The sequence below is a fragment of the Megascapheus bottae genome, chromosome 3, assembly GCF_031878675.1.
Source record: "Megascapheus bottae isolate mThoBot1 chromosome 3, mThoBot2.hap1, whole genome shotgun sequence".
Classification (NCBI taxonomy): Eukaryota; Metazoa; Chordata; class Mammalia; order Rodentia; family Geomyidae; genus Megascapheus; species Megascapheus bottae.
The window spans coordinates 85391724-85414473 of NC_143511.1; the positions used below are offsets into that span (position 1 = coordinate 85391724).

The following is a 22750-nucleotide window of genomic DNA, read 5'->3' on the forward strand; positions in this document are numbered from 1 at the left end:
CTAGCGTTGAGAAAGCCCAAGGACAGTGCTCCGGCCCTGAGTTCAAGCCCAGGACGGGCCAAACAAACACACAAACAACAACAACAACAAAAACCCTAACGTGTCAAGTCGCGAAGATGCTGGAGACCCCACGCGCTCACTTAGCTCCCCAACCGGGGTCTGTAAGTCACAGGCGAAGTAAACTCCGCCCTGTCGACGCCGTCAGGCTTTCCTCCAATAGCGACGGCAGATAGGTCCATACGTACCGCCTCTTCCGCCAGAGACGCCGGGCGGGAACCGGAAATGGGCGGGAACACCGGAAGTGGGGGCGTTTCCTGTTAGCTCGGTTTCCTCAACATGGCGGCGCCCTTGTCAGTGGAGGTGGAGTTCGGGTGAGTCACTGAGCTGGGGCGCCGTGGGGATGTAATAAAGTGGTCGGACCCCAAAGTCTACTCTTGCCTTGGGTCCTGACATGACCAAATTGCCGAGGTCTCCGGCTCCGCACTGAGCACTGCCGCCCTGGTGGTGCCTGAGAGGCTCGGTCTCCCTGGGCGACGAGGCCGTATGTTCAGGAATAGAGGCGCACGAACCGGCGGGGTGGTGCGCTTTGGCGCTTGGCGGTCCCCTGTGTGCTGTGGACTCAGAAAGCATGACAGTTATCACTTGGCTTTCCTCCGATTTTTTGCTAGTCTAGTTTGGGATCCGGCCCCTCTGTGTCGCATGTGGGTTTCTGAAAGGAAGTCCTTTGAACTCCTGATTTCTTTCTTCAGGCAGCAGATACCTGCTTAGACGGTGCTTAGGGCCTTTTTTTTTTTTTTTTTTTTCCATAGAATGGGTAGTCACATTCTATGGGACTGTCACTTTCCTAAGACTTGGGGGCTTCCAATAGACTTGAGCCTCTTTGAGTCAGTATGCTGAGGGCTTCCCGCATATCTAGAGTCAGATGGAGGTAAGGGAGAGAAAGCACAAAAGGAAACGTACAGGAATAGGACACATAACCAATAACTGAAGGAGCACAGTAGGATGGAAATTTTACGCGAACATGTTTCCCATGACAAACAGGAAAATTTTTCTTGGTTTCAAAATTTCAGAAGAGCCGGGGGTGCCCGTGGATCATGCCTGTAATCCTAGCTACTCAGTAGGCTGAAATCTGAGGATCAAAGTTCAAAGCCAGTCTGGGCAGAAAAATTAAAAAAAAAAAATGTGATTCTTATATCCAATTAACCACTAAAAGCTGGAAATAGAACTGTGTCTCAAGTGATAGAGCGCTAGCCTTAAACAAAAGAATTCAGTGACAGTGCCCAGGCCCTGAGTTCAAGCCCCAGTACCAGCACACACACAAACACACATACAAAGTCTGGAATGGGAACCTTAAACTTCTGTTCAAATGCCTTTTCTCTCATTGGATGCCCCCAGTTTCTTTCATGTTTTCCCTTCATTGGATAGTTCATTCACCAGTCATTTATTGAGTGCCTACCATGTGCCAGGCAATGAGCCAGACACCGAGGATACAAAGATAAATAGCACTCTGTCCATGCCCTACAGTATTCAGCATTTCTGTCTCTTAGAAGCGCATAGTCTCATGAATGTTAAGTGCATTTTAATTGATGATATTGTCTGGTTGCTTGGATCCAATTAGAACCACATTGGTCTAGCCTCCTGACTATTTTGCCTCTCTGACCCTTGGTCTAGTTATATTCCCTGAGCCTGGGGATAATAGGAGGATCCCTGCTGCCTTGACAGGCCTCAGCAGAGCTGAAAAGAGAGGACCTACAGACTGCCAGTGTTAATGTTTGTCCACAGCAAACTTGCCTTTCACTCTCACTGAGTCAGACATAGTATCTATTCACCAAGGATTTCTTCTGTTTGCCAGACACTGTACTGGCAACAGTGGGGGAAATCATAAGGTAAACTACACCCTTGCCTTAAAGACTTTATAAACCAATATAATTACCCCCTTTCTAACTTCAGCCTTTCATCCCCAAAGGCAATAGCTGTCCCTAGCAAGCAGGACAAAATCTACTACACATTTTCTTTTTCTTTTTCTTTCTTTTTTTTTCCTGGGTCATGGAGCTTGAACTTGGCCTGGGCCCTGTCCCTGAGCTCTTCATCTGAAGGCTACTGTCCTACCCTTGGGCCTGGGCATTGTCTGAGAGTTCTTCAGCTCAAGGCTACCGTCCTGCCCTTGAGCCAAGCCCCACTTCCTGTTTTCTAGAAGTTAATTGGAGGTAAGAGTCTCAGGTCCTTTTGTGCCCAGGCTGGCTTTGAACCTTGATTCTCAAATCTCAGCCTCCTGAGTATCTACTACACTTTTTCTGTACTGAAAAATCAAACCCAGGGCTTCATGCATGCTAGGCAAGTACTCTATCACTAAGCCACATTCCCAGCCCATGTCCTTCCACATTTGTGCTTCTGGTCTTTCATTTCCTACATTTTTTAACACCCATGGTTCACATTTCACTCTGAAACTGAGCAGATTTCTATACCCTCCTGCCCCCACTGATTCTGGAAGAATTTGGAGACTCCTCTGTCTTAACTCCTCAGCAGATATAGTTCTCATTGTCCCACCAGCTCTACCATGGACCCTATAGAAGGCCTTTGAACCTTTCTCTTTTCAAGAAACAGTTCTGCCATATTTTGGCATATCTTGAACTATTCTTAGCCTTGAACATTTTATCAGGACATACAGGATTCAAATATGTACTTCTGGGAAGTGACACTGAGGCTCCACGAGTAGAGAGCTAGTCTTGAGCTCAGGGATAGCACCCAGGCCCAGAGTTCAAGCTCCAAGACAAACCAGGCCTAGATGTCAAATCCCCTTTTCTTCTCTTTCAAACTGGAGTTGGGCAAAGGATTGGCGCATCATTGGGGAAATAAAAGAAATGCTCATTTGACAAATACTTGTTAAGTACTTCCTGTATGCCAGGCCCTATTTTAAGCAGAGTTTGTATTCTAGTAGATAGAGGGATATTTTCTTTTCCCCCTCGGATCTTGGGGTTTGTACTCAACCTGGGTGTTGTCTCTGAGCTCTTCAGCTCAAGGCTACTGCCCTACCTCTAGGCCTGGTGTTGTCCTCAAGCTCTTCAGCTCAAAGCTACCACCCCACCCTTGAGCCAAGACCCACTTCCCAGTTTTTTAGAGGTTAATTGGAGATAAGAGTCTCTGGTCCTTTTGTACCCTGGCTGGCTTTAAACCTTGATCTTCAGATCTCAGCCTCCTGACTAGCTAAGATTACAGGTGCAAGCCAGCACATACAGCTGAAAATAAGTATTTGTTTATGTATGAATGTATGTATGTATGTGTATAGATGAGTTATTTTTTAAAAGGATGAAGATAAATGAGAAAAGGTGGAGGTATAGTAATGTCTACACCTGTCACTAGTATGTACAAGTATAACCACTAGGAACTGGGAGATGGGGGAAAGATGAAGTACCTTGGTTGAGTTTGAATGGCAAAACCTGTAAATGTAAGAGGATCTGTCATTGGGTGTGTCTAGGGCCAGAATAGGCCCATTGTTTGCCTCTCCACCTAATTGCTCCTGATGCTAGACATGCACATTCTCCCAGTCCAGATGTGTTGATAGAGATGCCAACCCCTCCTTTGGAGACCATTTTCAGGGCCAGACTGGTTTTCTCTTCATCCACTTCCAAAGGGGAACGCAGACGTGTCCTCCGAGCCTGGCACTGCCAGCCTTGGCCACTCTTAGTTGTTTGCTTGGGTCCCAGTGCCTCCAGTTCCCATCCCTCTGACCCCCAAGCCCTGAGCCCCCTGCCTATCGCCCTCCCCCATCCCAGCTGCTTCATGTGCCAACCCCTACCCCGGAGAAAATGAGGCTCTTGGAAGTGGATAAATGGAGGCTCTGTGAGGGTTTGCAGCTGAAATGGCCCCCGTGTACAGCCACAGATGGGCCTCTACTCCCCCTCCACATTTCTGCATCAACAAAGCGTGACCTTGTTTGGATGACAGTCTCCCATGTTTCCCCCATGACAATGTTTGCCTTGCCTGTGCCTCCCTGTGGGCTTCAGCACAGCACTGTTCTGGAATTGGGAGAGGGTGGTGGGGTAGCGGGCATCACATCCATCAGAGGTCTGTGAAGGCCTTCTCAGTTCAGACCAACCTGAAGTCTGTTATGGGAATCATGAGACCCAAAGAGAGAGGCTGTGTGGGACAGTGAAAGAGCCCTGCTATGCCCGGGCTTCTCTTGGCCAGGTGCTGGGGTGCAGTGATGAGACAGAGTCTGCCCTCAAGGGGCTTTCTGACCTTTGAGAAGTCTCCGTTCTTTTTCCAAATAAGGCTGCTGGTACTGAGCAAGAATAGTTTTGTTTTGAATCCCAGTGCAGCCATTTTTTGTCTGAACTTGGACAAGTTAACCTCTCTAGGCTTCTTTTTGCTCCTCCATCAAGCAAAGTTAATAATGTCTGTCTCACTCCTTTCTCTGGGATGGCCTGAGGAAGAGATGAAGAACATCTTAGACATGGCACAGTGATGCCAGTTAACCACCAGAAAACTGTAAGTGGCACTGTGGCTCAAAGGGGTACAGTGCTAGTCTTGAGTGAAAAAAGCTCAGGGACAGCACCCAGGCCCTGAGTTTAAGCCCTAACACTGACACCCCCCTCCCCCCCAAAAAAAGAGTAATGAAGTAAAAAATGAAAGGCTACAAATTTGAGAGTAAAAATTACCCTACGAAGGTGCATCCTACTTGAGTACATCAGGAACTCACGTTTGAGAATCAGTCACTGGTACCCAACATCTGGTCCCCAGAGTGATTTTGAACCTTGGCATCTCCCTTGGCATCTCCTGGGTTGTTTGTTGTTGTTGTTTTTTCTCTACCAGTCCTGTTCTCAGTTTCAGAGTCTACCTCCTGCTTTCAGGAGCTCATGCAGCTGTCTCTTTCTGGCCTTCCTTTGCAGAGGTGGTGCAGAGCTCCTTTTTGATGGAATAAAGAAGCATCAAGTCACATTGCCTGGGCGGGAGGAGCCCTGTGAGTATGGACTTTATAAGCTCTTCTGGGGGTCATTGGGCATGTCTGGTCTGACAGATCACTCAACCTTGTTGAAGTAAGAATGAAGAACATTTCTCTGACCAACAGAGAAGGAAAAGAAGAGAGTCACCAAAATGCTCCTCCTTGTCCTCAGCCAGCTTGTGGGAGGGAGGTGGAGTAGCTTAGTCTTCCTGTGGTGATTCTCTACTTGGACTCCTTAGAACTTTAGACTGCCTTGCCCTTCTTTGCTTTAGTATTTTCATCGGTGAAGCAGAGAAGTTTACCATGTGCTTCTGTGCTTATAAAGTGGCAGAAGGAACAATTTTTATGAAGGTGGCAACCATTGCTGAGAATGAAAAAATGGACCATGAGAATGGATTCCTGTTACTGGAGGAAGATTTAACATTTTTTTTTCCTTGCACTGGTCTTGGGGTTTGAACTCAGGGATTGGGTGCTTTTTGGCTTAGGGACAGCACCTAAATAAGCTATAGCACCACATCTGGCTTTTTGGTAATTAATTGGAGAAAAGAGTTTCACAGGCGTTCCAATGTGGGCTAGCTTCAAACTGCATTCTTCAGATCTCAGCCTCCTGAGTAGTTAGAATTATAGGCATGAGCCATTGGCACATGGCAGCTTTTTAAATTTTTCCCCTTTGGGACCAGAGCTCATGCGCGTGAGGCAATTACCACTCAACTACACACCCAATCCCATAGGAAGATTTAGAGTTTAAAAAAAAAAAAATCCAGGGGCCAGGAGTTTGGCCTAGTGGTTAATAGTGCTTGCCTACCATGCATGAAGACCTGGGTTTGATTCCTTGGTACCACATACAGAAAAAGCCGGAAGTGGCACTGTGGCTCAAGTGGCAAAGCAGTAAGCCTTGAGAAAGCCTAAGGACAGTGCTCAGTCCCTGAGTTCAAGCCTCGGGACTGACTGAAAAAAATCCAGTCCACAAATGTTGGCAAGTACCTATAGTCCTAGCTACTTGGGAGCTGAGGTAGGTAGGAAGACAGTCTAAACCTAGGAGTTCAAGAGTAGCCTGAACAACATAGCAAGATCCTGTCTCAAAGAAAAAAAAAAGTTTTGCATTTTGGGATTGGGGATATGGCTCAATGGCAAGAGGCCTGCCTGCCTTGCACAAGGCCCTGGGTTCCAATTCTGAGCACAACCAAAAATAACTTCTACCAGAAAGATCAGAAGAGGGAGATGGAACAAGAGAAAAAAATGGGCTATTTTTTTCCTTTATCCATTCAAATACTTATTGGGTGCCACAGCTATGTCTGGCCCTACCTTGGTCATGAAATACTGCCATACTTACAGGTCAAGGGGACACTTGCTAAGGACCAGGGCACTGCTTGTCTTGAGCTAGGGGTAGATAGGTGCCTAGGGTAAAACATCAGGCTGGTGGGATTGTGTCTTCTCCTGGGATAAGACCCATGGGTAAGAAGGGTAGTTTGGCAGATGGCCACATATCCTTTGTAGCCTAATTAGAGAATAAGGTGTCTCAGATAAGACCTCTTAAGGAGGCCTCATTCCAGCCTCATTCCAGTACTATAATCCTAGCTACTCAGGTGGTTGGGATCTGAGGATCATGGTTCAAAGCCAGCGTGGGCAACAATGTCCATGAGATTCTTGTCTCCAGTTAGCTGCTCAAAAAACCCCTAGAAGTGGAGCTGTAGCTCAAATGGTAGAGCACTCGCTACCCCTGAAAAAAACCTCGGGGACAGCACCTAGACCCTAGACCCTAAGTTCAAGCCCACAACCAGTACACACACACACACACACACACACACACACACACACACACACACACACACACACACACACACACACACACACACACACACACACACACACACACACACACACACACACACACACACACACACACACACACACACACACACACAATTCATCCCAAAGACCTTGCCTGGATGTTGCAGTCAAATATTACAAGTTATGATTTATTTCCTCATAAATTTGCGTTTTTATGTCTATTTTTTCAAGTCTAGCCTTGTGTCATTTATTAAGTACCTAGCCAATGCCAGGTACAGTAGAATTACTTGTTCTTTCATGCAGGTAACATTATTTTTTGAGTCTTTAAAAAAAAAAAGCTTTTTTATTAGCATACATTACAAGGAAGGTTTCATTGTAACATTTCCACACAATGTAAACAATGTATCAAACTCAGCCCTCCTTCAACTGAGTGCCTTCTTTGTACCAATCTCTGTTCTTGTTGCTCGGGACTCAGTGGTTCACAAAACCAATGTGTGGTTGTTACTGCACTGGGATTAACTGTGACAGGCAATAAAGCGGGAAACATATAAATGGATAATTGTATGATTACAAACTGTAATGATTGGCAGGAAAATTAAGGGGTGCTTTGAATGGGACTCATGCTGAGGTGAGGGCTGATGCAGGTAGCCCAATAATTGTCCCAGAGAGAGCAGATATACAATGCCTCTTCTGAGCACCTATGAAGGCCCCAAGGGTAAAAAGGCATGAAGAACTGAAGGCATGAAGAGGCCCTGGGGTTTGGAATGGTGGGCAAAGCCTCCAGTTGGTTATACAAGTCATTGCCACAGATTCCTAGGAGATAGCTATGAATATTTTCATTTTGCAAAATTAAAGCCAGGCAGGGAATGTAGCTCAGTGGTAAAGCACTTGCCCCTCAGACATAAGGCTCTAGGTTCCATCCCCAGTACCACACCATCAGTATATAAAACACAAGCTGTCAGGGGTCTCATTCAAAGTCATGGAGTTGGTGTTTGCTTGTTTTTGTGCCAGTGCTGAGTTTGCACTCTTGTTCTGCTCCTGGCCTGTGATCTCAGGCTCTTAAGTAGGATTATAGGTGCACTAGCACCTGTCTTCAATCAAACAATTTTTTAAATAGCAGGCCTGACAATTACACTGAGATTTCAGGGCCTCCTTTGTCCTGCCACTGTGCTACTAATCCAGCATTGTTTGTCCTAAAAGGCTTCTCACTTCACCCTATCATCCCCTACTCATTACTCATTTTCCAGTTTTTGTTTTTGTTTTGTTGTTGTTGTTTTGCCAGTCCTGGGCCTTGAACTCAGGGCCTGACCAATGTCCTTGGGCTTTCTCAAGGTTAGAGTTCTACCACTTGAGCCATTCCTGGCTTTTTTCTATGTATGTAGTAGTGAGGAATCAAACCCAGGTCTCTGCGCATGCTAGGCAAGCACTCTATCGCTAGGCCACACTCCCCGCTAATTTTCCAGTTTTTATACTTGTATTCATTCACATAGTTCAGTTTTCCTAATGACTCTAATAGATACCTTATCAAGGAAACAAAACCTCAGAGAGAAACAGAGGCAGAGAAGTCAGGAGAGCAAGACCTGTCTAGAACCAGAGTAGGGAAACTAGAGACCTAAGTTTGTGACTCTTTATCCTGCGTGTTGCATAGAATGATAAAGGCTTTTTTCCTTTGGAATAGAAGGGTCCCAGGACAGAAGGCAATTCGCCTAGTTGCTTAGTTTTTGTGCCCTTGGCTTTGGATCTCTATTCTTGGTTCCCATTTATGCCCTGTTCTACCCACAGGTATAAGTCACAGCAGCCTAGAGCTGTTGGCAGCTGCAAATTATATCCTGACACACATGAACCCAGTAGGGCTCTAATGCTGCTGGAAAAGCCCTACTCCCCCCAAACCTATGCCCAGATCTGTCACATGGCAGTTTTCCCAGTCCAGGAGTTACCATTTCAGCCAAAATGGCAGCAGTCTAAAATTATGGATAGTAGCTGGGTATGCCACACATGCCTGTAATCCCAGACTAAAGGATTTCCAGAGTTTGAGGTTAGCCTAAGCTACTAATGAGAGAAACTGTGTCACAAACAAATGGACAAATGCAACAACAAAAGATTATGGGTTATAATGACAAGTTTCACAAACTTACGAATCTGTGGAATCTGGGCTGGGAAAAAGACGGCTTCCCCCCAGCCAGCAGAGAATAGGGTGATGAGGCCAGGGGTAAGCCTGCAGAGGGGAAGGCTGGCAGTGTGTCATTGAGATCAGTGATTTCTGCTAGCTTGAGTTTTCCCTAGAAAACCTATAGAATGGGAGATTCTTCGATATCTCCAGTTTTGGAAAAAAATAACAACAAAAAACAAATTGCTCTAGCCACCTTAGGCTATTTCAGCTGTGAGAGATGGCCTTTTTGTTTTTTGGTGCTGGTCCTGGGCTGGAACTCAGGGCCTGGGTGTTGTCCCTGAGCATTTTCACTCAAGGCTAACCCTACCACTTGAGCCACAGCGCTATTTCAGGTTTTCAAGTAGTTTGACTTAAGATTCTTAGTGACTTTCCTGCTCTCACTGGCTTCAAGTGATCCTCAGATCTTGGCTTCCTAGTAGCTAGGATGACCAGTGTGAGCCACTGGTTCCCAGTTGGGAGCTGGCTCGCATGTGTCCCTTCACCGTTTCCAGCCTGCTCCAGGAGATGTGCGCCTCATCTTTCCCGTCCCTTTTCCTTCAGCACTGCATCGCCATGGTGCCCCTCTTCCTGCTCCAGTGACATTAAAGGGTGGCTGGTGAGGGGAGTTCCTGGGCTCTTTAAACTGCTTAGCATGCATTTCACAGCCTCTCTGGGGCCAGCTGTTCCTTTCTCTGTTCTTGGGCCTGTTTGCTGATCCCCTCCCCACCTCCCCCCCCCAACTTCCCAGTCCCTGTGCAAAATTGCTTTTGAAAAGATCCACTTTCTGCTTAATTAAACAATGAGGAGCGTCCCCACGCACATCTGTAAACCTCCTTCTGAGGCCAGTTTAGCCCACAAACTGCTCCATTCTTACCCCATTCACTTGTAAATGGAGCCTGGGAGGTTCCCTCCACCCTCTTGCTCCTTCATTCCCTCTTGCCAGTTCTTTCTTCCTTTCAGCGCAGCCTGGGGTGAGATCCCAGAAGAGTCTTGTCCTGGAGCATGGTAGAGACTCTGTAGGGACTGGGCAGTTTACTATACATAAGAGATGTGTTTGTGTGCGTGTGCCTGTCCTGGGGCTTGAACTCAAAGTCTGTGTACTGTCCTTGTTTTTTTTTTTTTTTTACTCAAAGCTATGGCTCTACCACTTGAGCCACAGCTCCACTTCCAGCTTACCCCCCCCCAAAAAAAATTTATTTATTTATTTCTCCCCCTCTCCTCTTTTCTGCCAGTCCTGGAGCTTGTACTCAGGATTTATGCATACTAGGCAGAAACTCCACCCACTAAGCTGTGCTCCCAGCCCCAAAGATTTCTTTTTTTTTTTTTTTTTTTTTTTGCCAGTCCTGGGCTTGGGCTCAGGGCCTGAGCACTGTCCTTGGACTTTCTCAAGGCTAGAGCTCCCACTTGAGCCTCAACACCACTTCTGGCTTTTTGTATGTATGTGGTACCAAGGAATCGAACCCAGGTCTTTGTGCATGCTAGGCAAGCACTTTAACCACTAGGCCAAATTCCCAGCCCCCAAAGATTTCTTTATTGAGTATTACATGTGTTTCACAGTACTGTGGTATAGTTATACTTAGATAAAGTCACATTTACATTCACATACATGTATACATTGTAACATTCACACCAATAAGGATCATCATTCTAATGCTAGGCAAGTACTCGACCACAAGGCCAAGCTCCCAGTCCCCATGTCCAGTTTTTGGTGGTCAATTGGAAATGAAAGTGTCACACTTTCTTGCCCAGGCTGACTTTCAGCTGTGATCCTCAGATCTCAGCCTCCTGAGAGGCAGTTGGCAGAAGAGATTTGGGGTGTGTTGTGCCTCTAAAATCGGAAAGGGCATCATGGGAGCAAGAGTTTGGTTTGTCAGCACAGACCTTGTGGATGGCAGGTCCAGTGGGAGGGAGGGCCAGGAAGATAGGCCTCTTGCTGGAAGCATAGAACTCTTGGCAGAGCTGCCCAGAGATGAGTAGCCAGTCCCCTAGTAGTTCAGAGGGGCTGTGGAGGGGATCTGTTGCAATCAGAATTCCTGTCAAGGGGGACCTTTACATTTTCCCCTCTCAATTCCATTATCTTCTTTTGTTTGTCACAGGGCTTGAACTCTGGGCCTGAGTATTATCCCTGAGCTCTGCCCTCTCAGTTCCAAGAGGCTAGGGATGATATCAGTAGGAACCCTGTCTCCCAGACAAGGACAGAGTCCACTGGGGCAAGGAGTCATGAGGAAAGCTTTAATAAGATGGACACACCACCGTGCCTCTGATACAGTAACCGTCCAGGTAGAACTCTAGCCGTCCTGAGGACAAGGAGCACACAGCTCATAGCACCCATCTGTCAAGTGGGACACTCCTGGCCCATTGCTAGTATTATACCTTAGTCCTCAGAGCAACACTTTGGAGTATGAAGTGACTGCCTACCCAAGACCACCTAGCTCACCACACAGGGCCTTCTGGCTCCAGAATCAGACTTTATAAACCTCTGCCTCGCTGGGAGTTTGCCCTAGTGTGGTAGAGTGTTTGCCTACCATGCACAAAGACCCCAGTTTGATTCCTTAATACCACATACATAGAAAAGCTAGAAATGATGCTATGGCTCAAGTGGTAGAATGCTAGCCTTGAGGAAAGCCCAATGACAATGCTCAGGCCATGAGTTCAAGCTCCAGGATTGGCAAAACAAAAAACAAAACTACCACAGGACAGCAGGCACTCCTACCTGTTCCACACATCAGCAGGCCAGGTCCTGAGACCTCCTGCTCTGGAGACTGTGTGTCAGGGGTCTCCTTCCCTGGTACTATGGGCATGGCTGGCATTCCTAGCATTACTAGCCTAGGAATATGCTTCTCTCACCTGGATTACCCCAAGAGTATGAACCAACCACTGCTGTCTTAGAACACTCACATCTGAATGCTGAGTAGCTCATTCCCGCTCAGGATGCCTGAGACAAGAGGGTTATCTGAGTGTAGGGGTTCAAGGCTGGCCTGAGCAATATAGTGAGACCCTATCTCTATTTTTTTTTTTTTGGTTGAGGTCAGTCATAGAATTTGAACTCAGGGCTTGGTGCTGTCCCTATGCTTTTTTTGTTCAAGGCTAGCACTCTACCACTTTTGAGCCACAGCTCCATTTCAGTGTTTAGGTGGTTCATTGGGGATAAGAGTCTCATTGACGTTCTTGCCCTGGCTAGCTTCAAACCCTGATCCTTCAGATCTCAGCCTCTTGAGTAGCTAGGATGACAGGTGTGATCCACCAGTGCCTACCTTCAAAATTTCATCTTAAAAAAAAAAAAATGGGGTCCAGGAATTTGGCCTAGTGGTAGAGTGCTTGCCTAGCATGCACGAAGACCCGGGTTCAATTCCTCAGTACCACATACATAGCAAAAAGCCAGAAATGGTGCTGAGGCTCAAGTGGTAGAGCTCTAACCTTGAGAAAGTCCAAGGACAGTGCTCAGGTCCTGAGCTCAAGCCCAGGACTGGCAAAAAAAAAAAAAAATGAAGGTCGCCATCTGTGGGTCCACTTTTCCACTTTTCTAGCCTTACTCCCTCTGGCTTTTGATGGGAAGGTTATGGATCCCACAGAAAACCCCAGCCTGCCCCAACATTGTGTAATTAGTGATATATTCCTCTCTCCAAAACTGGAGTGCCAGACCAGTGCCAGAGCATAAAGAAGCTCAAAGCATTGGGCAGGGCAGAGAGGATAGCTTCTGTCCCCAGACCCTGGAATAATGAGGCATTCTGATTACCCCCATTCCCCCCCTGCCTCTCTCTGCTTCTCTGTCTCTCTCTGTCTCTGTTTCTCACACACACAAACAAAGACACACATGGGCATGAGTGCATACATGCTTGCTAAGGCTCTGAGAATTCGTTTTACAAGATCCTCTAGGGAATGACTGTCTTAACTCTATAGGTCGTGCTCCTAGCCCCTTTCTCCCTTTTCACTCTGCAGTTGTCCATGTGTTCGGCACATATCTTGGGGATGTGAGGGCCACAGCCTCACACCTTACTATGGAAATTCCATCTGTTTGAACCAGATGTTGTTTCGCATTTCAAGGGAGAGAAACGTGGGATCATAGCTTGAGGATCACACTCTGTCATTACCACTGAGGTTCAAAGCAGGGAGCAGCAGCATCCAGAACCCCCTCTCATGCTGCGAGGTCTTTCTGTTTTCTTGACTTTTCTGTCCTTGCTGTCTTGAACCTACCAGTTCTACCCTGACTGAATCTTTCCATATGCACTTCCTTCTGTCCCTAATTCCCCCTCTCCCCCGTCCTATTCATCCTTCAAACCCTTGGAAAGGCCTTTCTTGGTTCCAGACAGAGGATAGCATTTATTACAGGTATTGTCTCTCCTGCTGCTCTCTTGGTTTTGTGAGAGTAGTCTGAATCCATCTTGCTTGCCACCATCTTCCTAGTGCTTGATACAGAGTAGTTGCTTAATAAATATTTGTCTTCTGAATGGTCGCATGGGCTCTGGGAAGGGAGGCCACCCTCAGTAAGAGCAAGAAGGTAGTAAGACACAGAAGGTAAAAGGGAGCTTCCCCCAGCCCCCATCTATCTTGGAGTCATCCCCAAGCCCTGACTCTGCTTAACCCTTCATTCTCCCCTGGGTGCCTTTGGAAGCCGACCATCTGGCTTAGAGCCTATTTGCATATTGTCTGGGCCTCAGTAAGCCAAGCAAGATGTCCCTGGGGGTGTGTTCAGGCCAGTCCTAGTGGCCCTTGCCGCCTGTGAAGGGAGCCATGAGTTCCATCTCTCCCCACCCCCAAATCCTGGCATGGGGGAACAATACGGTGGTGATGCAGTAGCCTCACCATGGTAACAGGCTATCAAAAATGTGAACGGGCCTAGGGTGGGAGCGGGCTGCAAATAGGAGCATGATGATAAATGAGCCAGCACTAGGCCACAGACTCATCCCCCTGCCCACCCTCTGGGACTCCATGATGGTGCCATCACGTGGATGACCCCGACATGACCACTCACCCTCCCCCCCACCACAAGCCTACCCTGAGTGAAGCAGAAATACCTGCCTTCCTTTTGGAGGGAGCTGGGACTGTTCAGCTGAGTCCTGTGTCTGTACTGGCGTCCCAGCCTGTGGTCCTGGGCTAGGCCCGTCCTAGCCCCTCACTGTACACAGACACATCCCTGCCTGCCTCTGCTGGCTGATGAATGTGTCAGGCCCTGGCAGTTCTATCGAGCAGCTACAAGATGTATGGGCTGGCGGTCTACCAGACAGTGCCAAGATGGAAGCCGAGGGGAAGCCTCAAGAGGAGCCCCTCCAGGAGTCTGAGTTGAACTACAACTAACAGAGGCAGCAAGGGGAGTGAGGCTCCCTGTCTGCTTCGTTTAACCCAAGGAGTTGAAATTGGAAGGTGGCAGGCAGTCTCAGTCCATGGACTCTGCCTGTGGCTCTGTGCTTTGCTGGCCTACAATCCAAGGATGTTGGCAGCCTTCCTGCCTCTTGACAGGGTGTCACAAAGGCCAGGAAGAAAGCCTTCAAGCCCTGCCTAAGGCTGGGTATGTATGCATGCTGCAAGGTAGACAGACACACATTCCAACTGAGCATAACCTCCCCAAGTCCAGATAGCCCATCTCTTCCCTTTATGCTAGAAGTCTGGACTCCAGGAAGAGCTAAGGCCCAGCCCCAGGCTGTAACTAACCCTTTCTGAAACACTGATGGAACTAGCCCCCTGCTAGCTTGTCAAAGGCTCCCTGTCTCCCTGGGGCCTTTGTTGTCTCCAGAGGACCTTGAGCAACCCTGGCAGAACGGTCCACTGAATGAAGATACCTGGACATCAAGAAATGTATGGACAAAAAGCCGGAAGTGGTGCTGAGGCTCAAGTGGTAGAGCTCTAGCCTTGAGAAAGTCCAAGGACAGTGCTCAGGCCCTGAGCTCAAGCCCATGACTGGCAAAAAAAAAAAAAAAAAAAAGAAATGTATGGAGCTGAGTTGTAGCATATGTGGGCCTGTTACCCCTCCCTGGGAAAGAAGAGGTGACCCTGGGGACAGGTACCTATGAGCCACTACATAAAGTACAAAAGACTGGTAGCTATTCCAGAACCCAAGCTCTTGATGTTCAGCTGAGCCAGAGAGATCCTTTAAACCCCAAACCTCTCACGTCTTCAAGGTGGCCACCCTCCGTCTACAGGGATCTGGAAGTGGACAGTAGTAGAACGGTGATTCATCAGTGTCCCTGGATGGCTAAGGGTCCTTCTCTCCCTCTGCTTGAGGAAATTAACTGATGTTATCAGCTCAATTGTTTTTCCCTCCTCACAAAGCAAAATATATGCAGCCCCCTTCAGGAGCACAGACAAGGCCTTTCCAGCTGGACTGTCAGGAGATAAAAGTGGGAGCAGCTCTTTGGGGTTCTCAACAACCTAACCATGACAACCTCAGACCAGCTGCGCGCACACAGAACTCAAAGCATCCCACGTGCTAGGCAGGTACCTTCTCACTTTTGGACCACACCCCCAGCCATCCCATTCTTTTAGATGTGACAGTTCCCCCATTTATTGTTTGCCTGAGTCCCTTCCTATCAGGAGTAGAGAGCCTTTGAATGGTTTGTTTTGTTTTGTTTTGTTGGTCATGGGGCTTGAACTCTGGGCCTGGGCTCTGTTCAAGGCTACTGCCCTATCCCTGGAGCCTCAGCTCTACTTCCCATTTTCTAGTGATTAGTTGGAGATAAGAGTCTCATGATCTTTATTGCTGGCTTTGAACCACGATCCTAAAATCTCAGCCTCCTGGGTAGCTAGGATTATAGATGTAGCCACCGGCTTTGCTTTTTTTAATGGTGTTCTCTTAATATAGGCAGATGGGCCACAGTCAGCCAATAAGTGTCTATTCCATTGAGGACAGTCCATACGTGGCCCACTGGCCTGACATTTGCCACCCCTGTGCAAAAGCCAGAGTCTGTGATCTTCAGCAGTGCTGGGGCCACTGTCTCTCAAGACCTTTGGAAGATCATTGGTCTTGGTCTCCGTCTGTCTGTCTGTCTGTCTGCCTGTCTCTCTCTCTCTCTCTCTCTCTCTCTCTCTCTCTGTCTCTCTCTGTCTCTGTCTCTGCCTCTCTCTCTCTCTCTCTCTCTCCCTCTCTCTCTCTGTCTCTCTCTTTTGGCCAGTCCTGGGGCTTGAACTCAGGGCCTGGGCACTGTCTTCAAGCTCTCTCAAGGCTAGTGCTCTGCCACTTAAGACTTAGTACTATGTCCAGCTTTTTCTGTGTATGTGATACCAAGGAATTGAACCCAGGGCTTCGTGCATGCTAGGTAAGCACTCTACCACTAGGCCACACTCCAGGCTCTGGTCAATGGCTTCTTTTAACTTATCTTCCACCTTGGGAACCCACCGGGTCAAGGGTCATCACAGCCTGGTCTAAAAGAGGCATTAGGAGCCTCTAGGCATTAGGAGTCTTCTAGGCTAGGCAGAGCTTTAGGAGGAAGGATTCACATAGGTTTGACTTTAGTTTGTTCTGTGTCTTCCTCCCCAGGGGACATCCGGAACCTCCTTGTCTGGATCAAGAAGAATCTGCTGAAAGAGCAGCCAGAGCTGTTCCTCCTGGGCGACAGTGTGTGAGTCCCTGTTTCTCCTTCCCTGAAGAGAGCAGAGGGAGGGCAGGATATCTGAGCCTGGCCTTGGGCTTCCTCTCCCTTGTCTGAGGTCTGCTTTTGGGTTTTTGTTTGCTTCATTGACCTGTTAGAAGTTTATTAAAAGCCCAGAAGAAAGGGGCCTGATGAGTCTGTGGAAGGGTAGGCAAGAAATTTGTGTCTCTGGGCCTGTACAGAAAATACAAAGACTTAGATGCTGCCCAGGGCTCTCTGACCCCATGACTGCTAGGTCCCTGCGCCTTTGTGTGTGACAGACATGTGCTGTATCTGCTGTCTGGTAGGAGGCTGCCTAGCTCTTTGCTAGTGTGACTAAGGTAGGAAATTTTGTTTTATTTGGTTATTTAAGTATCCACATATGGCTAGTAGATAACTGTGTGGAAGGACCTAGACCTGGGATTCCAGCAAGTGGCTGGTTGCAGGACATGTGCTCAGGCTCCTGTACTCCCCTACTTTCCAGTAGAAGCACAAAGCTCCTCCAACCGGCCCAGTCCAGCCTCCTAGCACGCATCCAGCTTCCATATGCCAGGAAGTCACTTTCCTCCTAAACAGAGTTCCTGGACAAAAGAGGTGGGCAACACAGGCCACCCAAGGCCCTAGGGGTGAGGCTGCCATCCAGCCTGTGCTCAGACTTAGTGTGGCAGTTCCAGGGACAACCTGGGAAGACACCAGGACTCTGTGGACCATTGCCAGCAGAAATCGGGCCTGCCTTCCATTGGCTTCACTGCTCTTTAAGTATTCTGTGGCTCAGTGTCCTGGCCAGCCATCCCAGGCCCAGAAGCCAAAGTACTTGTTTCATGGCCTAAGAGTAAAATTAGACCCTGGGGAGTAGGGCTTCACCACCACTTATTGGGGATGGTCAGGAAGGCAAGTAAGTCCTAAACTCACTGCCTTTTATGAACCCTTAGTCAGAGCCGTGGAAAGGCACTGAACTTGGCACCGTTTTCAGTTGGAGACATGGAGGTCCAGCTACCTCAAATGACTTTCCCAGGGTCCCATGGTGGTACTGATCTCTTTGCTTCATTTTCTCCCTGGCCCCAAAGCCCATGACTATTTGACCTGGTTTCCTGCCCTTGCAGTCTGGGGCCTCAACTTCCTAGGAAATCTTTCACCAGAATCCTAGGTGGCAAGGCTTGCACCACTCTCCTGCAGCCCAGCCCACCCCTCACCTTCATGCCTTCCCCACCCTCCTCCTCTTCCCCACAGGCGGCCAGGAATTCTGGTGCTGATTAACGATGCCGACTGGGAACTTCTGGTCAGTACCTCGAGGGACACCTCCCTGCCTCCTTACCTCAGTGGAAAAACAGGGGGTCTCTTATTAGGCCCAAAAAGGGTAGCTGACAAATCTCTGCCCTACTCTGGCCCCTAAATTGAGGCTACTTAAGTCTCCCATTGCAAGTGGGGAGGGACTGGCTGCAGAAGAAGTGGGGCTCCCTCCCTCTTTTCTTCCCTCCCTCCCTCCTCCCCCCCACCCCCCACCTCTCTGGGAGATTTAAGCTGATGTGGAGAGGCCCTGTTTTTCTGGTTGAGTCTCTTCTCTCCCAGAGCACCCAGCTCTCCCCACATGGGGGAGAAAAGCTAGGGCCCTACCCTGATGGCCTCTGCTCCTCTCTCCTGCCTCAGGGGGAGCTAGACTACCAGCTGCAGGACCAGGACAGCGTCCTCTTCATCTCCACGCTGCATGGTGGCTGAGGGCCCCTCTCAGCTTGGGCACCCTTGTGAGGGAAGAACCAACCACACATACCTTGGGCCCTACTTCCTGGCCTCCCGTCCCCCTTGCCTGCTTCTTCCCTCCCTGTATCCCCTGATCGCCCTCCAGGCAGGGAAAAAGAGGCCAGGTGCTAAAATGAGCTCTTCTCTACAGGGCACGTGAGGGGGGAGGGGGGCAGGCAGCCCTGAGCCCAGCCTTCCTCTGGCAGCTGCGATGGGGGAGGGCACTCCTCTGGTACATCATGAGTAGAGGGGGCCTCATTCCCAGGTGACTCAGCTGCCTTCCACTCTGTGTCTTAATCTGAGTGCTGAGTGACTGCAGACAAGGCCGCTCCCCCCCACCCCCAGCCATCTTCATAGGGAAAATAAATGGACTAGAATCACTGATGGCAGGTCCTACCTTCTCAAAGATTGGAGGAGTCTCCGCCTCAGTTTCCCCATCTGGACAGCGGAGGACAGCTTGTCCCCCACTGATATCATTATGGAACTCCAGCTGGGGTTCCCTATTCAGTGCTGACCCTCTCCCCTCACCCAGCAGCTGCCAGCCACACCCCTCCTCCTGCTCTCCTCCAGCACTTGACCCTGACTGCCCCCTCCCAAGCCACCAGATGGGCTCCCAAGACCTTCCCTAGGCAGCCTACAATTGGGTACAGGAGGGAGTAGCCCAACTTTTGAATGACCAGTAGGGGCCCAAGGGTTGGGATACCTCAGTTTCCTCTTCTGCAACAACTTTTATAGTCTCTTAAGCCTGGGGGAGGGACTTGACAGCATAAATGTAGACTTTATCTTCCCATTTTCTGAAGGAAGCAGGGTGGGAGCAAACAGTCCCTCCTTGATGGGCAAAGTGGTTTGCCCTTCCTTCCTCTATCCCTTCTGCAAAGCTGGGGGTCTCAGTGGAACAGCTGGCCTTGGGCAAATAAAAGACTAGGTTGTTTACTAGTCTTTCTTGGAACTTCATCCTCAGAAACGAATGGTGGCCCCCTATATTTTTGCTGCCGTGGACACATGGGCTCTGAAATCTATCAGAGCCTGGGGTTCTCAGAGCTGCCCTTCACCTAAAAGGCTAAAGTGTCGATTGCCCTTATGAAGAGAGTAGTCCAGTATGGCCATCTGGAAAGTGGGTGCAGACCCAGGCTGGCTGGTCTGGGTCCTAGGACACATCCCCACCAGTCTGCCCAAGGCTGGACTTGGTCCTGCTAGCTGCAGGCCAGCAGTCCTAGCATGCAGAATGAGGCTGGCATAGATAAGATTTCTCAGCCTTCTTTTCCTTCTGGGACCTGGAGAAAAGGAGCTTTACTAAAGGGAGAGATCTCAGAAGAATTGAGATGCTGGCATCATCCTGGTGTCCATAAAAGTCAGTAATTTTAGGTGGAGTTTCTCACCCTTTGAAGACAGAGTGATAAATAATGTCACAGGAGCGTTTGGAAGGGTTGTACACTGGTTCTCTTAGAGGATAAATGACCCCTGGCCATGAGCTTCTTCCCAGCACTGCTGCGGTGGAGGCCCTTTGGGCATGTGTGTATAGTAGCCATGTTGGGGTCATAAGGACCCAGCTGGGAGCAAATTAAAGCCCGTGAGGCTTTATGAAATTAAAGCCCAGAGAGGCTGTATGACCAGGTCCTTGCTCGGTGCGGAGGTTGGGTCTCTGTATTCGAGAACAGAGCAAGAGACTTGTAACAGCCCCATCGGCCTCAGTTTTAGAGGTTCAGCCTGTCCCCATGAGGTCTGCCCCCAACCCCAACTCCTGAACTGCTTAAATGGCCCATTTCTCCCACTCGGGGATTCCAGGATCTGGCAAAGGAGGGCAGCTAAGATTCCTTCCTCTGCCCGCAAGGGATTGGAGTGAAGGTTGTAGATGTGGGACATCCCTACCCCGATAGTACCCCATCCATGCTGGCCAGTAGAAGCCCGGCTGGGAGAGCCCGGCTTTCCCCACAGCCCGTGCCAGCGCCCGGGCAACGGCGCTCCCCATCAGTGCAGGTCCCCCATCCCAAGGGGCCAAGAACAGGTGACTCCCCCCAGCCCCAATAGTCCCCTCCCGCGCAACTCCTGGCCTCTGTTTTGAGAGAAAATAAACGAATAAGTAAAACCCGCCATCGCCGGAAGATTTTTCTTTAATGTGAAGGGTTCGTTAGTTCAAGCCCGTTCCCAAAGCTGCCGCAGTTGCCCGGCCGGAGCGCGTCGTCCCCAGCTTCTCCGTGCGGCGGCGAGCGCTAGAACGAGGGCAGCCCATCCGTGTCTGTCGGTAGACGCTTGCTGGGAGGAGTCGGTTGGTTTGGGGTCTAAGGGTTCATTAAGGTTTTGTTGTTGGGGGGCAGGGGGGGTGTTGGTCGGGGGTCGTTTAGAGCAAATTCGAATCGAGTTGGCGAGGGTATTCTAGGGACGTCCGCTGCACCCCGGGTTCCCGCCGCGCTCCGCGGACCGCGTCGGCTCCCGCCGCTGTGGGCTCGCCTCGCTCTGGCCGGATTTTGAAAAGGGGAAAATCGATGCGATCGACCGGAGGACCCCCCCGCCCAGGAGGAGGAGGAGAGCTGAGGATGGAGCACGGATGGCCGCGACCTCGTCCCTCCTTTGCGCCCGGCTTGGGGCCATGATCCGGGCGCCAGGACCAGCCGTCGTCGCCCTCCGCCCCGGGGTCTGCGGCCCCCGCCCCCGCCGCGCTCGGAGCTCAGCCACAGATGTCCAGCCACAATTCTCGGTTGGCCGCAGACTCGTACAAGAATTGCGTTTGGACAATCAGTGGCGAAGCCCCTGAGTTCAGGACCCAGGTCTCCGGTTTCCAGCGAGGCGCCCCGTGGACGCTGGGGATCTCCGAGCTGCGCGGCGGATCACCCGCAGACCTCAGCCCTCGGTAAGGCGCGCGGCGGCGGGGCGGCGGGGGCGGCGTGCAGACACGCGGGTCCGGGCCACGGATCCCGGCCTGCGCCCGGCTCCCCATCGACCCTGGCTGTTTGCTTCCATCACGGCCTGGGTCCCCAGAATAGCCTGCGCTGTGTCTGCACCCCCCCCCCGGTCTGGGGGAACCTCTGTCAGGTCCGGGGAGCCCCGATTTTTCTCTCCCTGCCCCCAGCCTGGGCTCGCGGAGGCCGGTCACGTTTCCGGTCGTGGAGTCCCAGTTGCCGGGCTCGCGAGCCCCCCGCGCCCTCCCAGCCCTGCGCACGCACCGGCTTGGGCGCTCTCCGCTTCCCGGTGGCTGAGTCCCGGCTGGGTGCCGGCGGTGGCGGGCGGGTGGCCCCGCGGCGGCTGCCGGAGCGTCCCGGGAGCGCTGGAATGCGCCGCCGGGTCACCTGCAGCGCCCAGGGAGCCGGGCTGGGAGCCTGCGGCCGGCGAGGCGCAGCGCCGGAGCTGAGCGGAGCCTCTGGCGGCCCGGGGCCGGGGCGGGCTTTTAGTGGGCCGCTGCAACAATACGGGCCTGGCGCGGAGAAAGGGGCTCGGCTGCAATTGGTACTGGGTTTGAATAACGCCACGGGGCCATCAATGGTCATTGTGTCGGCGGGTAATGAATCTCTGCTGTCTCCCGGGCTGGCCAGGCAGCTGCAACCTGCGCTCAGGCAGCTCTTAAAGACATAGCGTGCCCCTCCCTGGGGGCCGCCTCCCCCTGCACCAGCCGGACCCCTCGCCCTCCCACCCCCACTTGCGCCCTCCGCTCCGATGCCCCGCCTGCTCCCTTGGCCTGACCCCTCTGCCCATCGCCCCCTCCCTCCTGGACCAGGCACCCACATCTCGGCCTGCACTCTGTGGACCTGACTCAGGATCCTGGCCTTGGCGGAGTGCCCCAAGAGTGCCCAGGGGAACCCAGAGTATTTGGGGGCTCAGCCTCTTCCCCCCAGTTCCATGTAATCTATGACCCCTAGCGCTCCCTTATTTAAGCCTCTCTGTCCAGGTGTTTCTCAGAAGGGTGAGGGGGACAGTCTGGAAGTCACAGGGTCACCCCTTAGAGGGTTATGCTGAAAAATGAGGGAGGGAGGGAGGGTGCAGTTACAACCCCCAGGCTGAGGATGCCATCTCCAGAGACCACACCTCCAGGAGGGGTCTGGATGTCTCATCCCCTCCCTCCCCCCACCAAGGACCAGAGCTTGATTCCCAGACTCCTGCCCTAGCAGCAGGGGTGGGGGGAGCAGGTGGATGTGAGAGGAGTGTGGAATCTATTGATGCTTGTCTCCTCATTGTCTCTCCTTTGGACTGCCCACCCATCCAGGAGAACTGAGGCATTGGAAGCTCTGGTGCACCCTCCCTCCCCATCTAGCCAGGTCTGGCACAGAGAAGATTCTCTTTACTCATTGACCCCACGTACCCTGATGCTCATCCCCAGAGTTTAGCCTGACTTCTCCAGTGCATATCACAGTGGAAGGGGCACCCCTTCCTCTACCTTCTACTGCCTTGCCCTGCAATGCTCCCTATTCTCACAACCTCAGGGTAGCCTTGCCATGGTGCCCAGCTGAACTGCATTCATCTGCCTGACTCTCCCTTCTGGGATAGGGAGTGAGTCCTACCAGTCTTTGATGTGTAGTACTGTGGCCTCCCCAACCTACCATTAAATGTCTGTGGTGTTTTTCTGCATGGCCCTGTTAC

General features: G+C 50.7%; 2 protein-coding genes across 2 annotated transcripts; one reads left to right on the plus strand and one right to left on the minus strand.

The window, feature by feature from the left end:
• Positions 1-306: 306 nt before the first annotated feature.
• Urm1 (ubiquitin related modifier 1) lies at positions 307-18254 on the plus strand. The gene is made up of 5 exons (XM_090330756.1): positions 307-371; positions 4890-4960; positions 16354-16435; positions 17675-17723; positions 18092-18254. The coding sequence occupies exons 1-5, from the start codon at positions 337-339 to the stop codon at positions 18158-18160; spliced, it is 306 nt and encodes a 101-aa protein (XP_090186882.1). The 5' UTR covers positions 307-336; the 3' UTR covers positions 18161-18254.
• Positions 18255-20281: 2027 nt separating this feature from the next.
• On the minus strand, positions 20282-21694 carry LOC150066016 (uncharacterized). The gene is made up of 2 exons (XM_090330757.1): positions 21343-21694; positions 20282-20635 (listed from the first exon to the last, which is right to left on the minus strand). Exons 1-2 carry the CDS (start codon positions 21661-21663, stop codon positions 20555-20557), a joined length of 402 nt encoding a protein of 133 aa, XP_090186883.1. The 5' UTR covers positions 21664-21694; the 3' UTR covers positions 20282-20554.
• Positions 21695-22750: the final 1056 nt, after the last annotated feature.

Excerpts from the sequence above, each read along its gene's own strand:
- Urm1 (XM_090330756.1), top strand. The coding sequence starts at position 337 with ATGGCGGCGCCCTTGTCAGTGGAGGTGGAGTTCGG. Across the intron at positions 372-4,889 it reads TCAGTGGAGGTGGAGTTCGG|AGGTGGTGCAGAGCTCCTTT; the intron begins GTGAGTCACTGA and ends CTTCCTTTGCAG. Across the intron at positions 16,436-17,674 it reads TTCCTCCTGGGCGACAGTGT|GCGGCCAGGAATTCTGGTGC; the intron begins GTGAGTCCCTGT and ends TCTTCCCCACAG.
- LOC150066016 (XM_090330757.1), bottom strand. The coding sequence starts at position 21,663 with ATGACCATTGATGGCCCCGTGGCGTTATTCAAACCCAGTACCAATTGC. Across the intron at positions 20,636-21,342 it reads AGCGGAGAGCGCCCAAGCCG|AGCGAGGCGAGCCCACAGCG; the intron begins GTGCGTGCGCAG and ends AAATCCGGCCAG.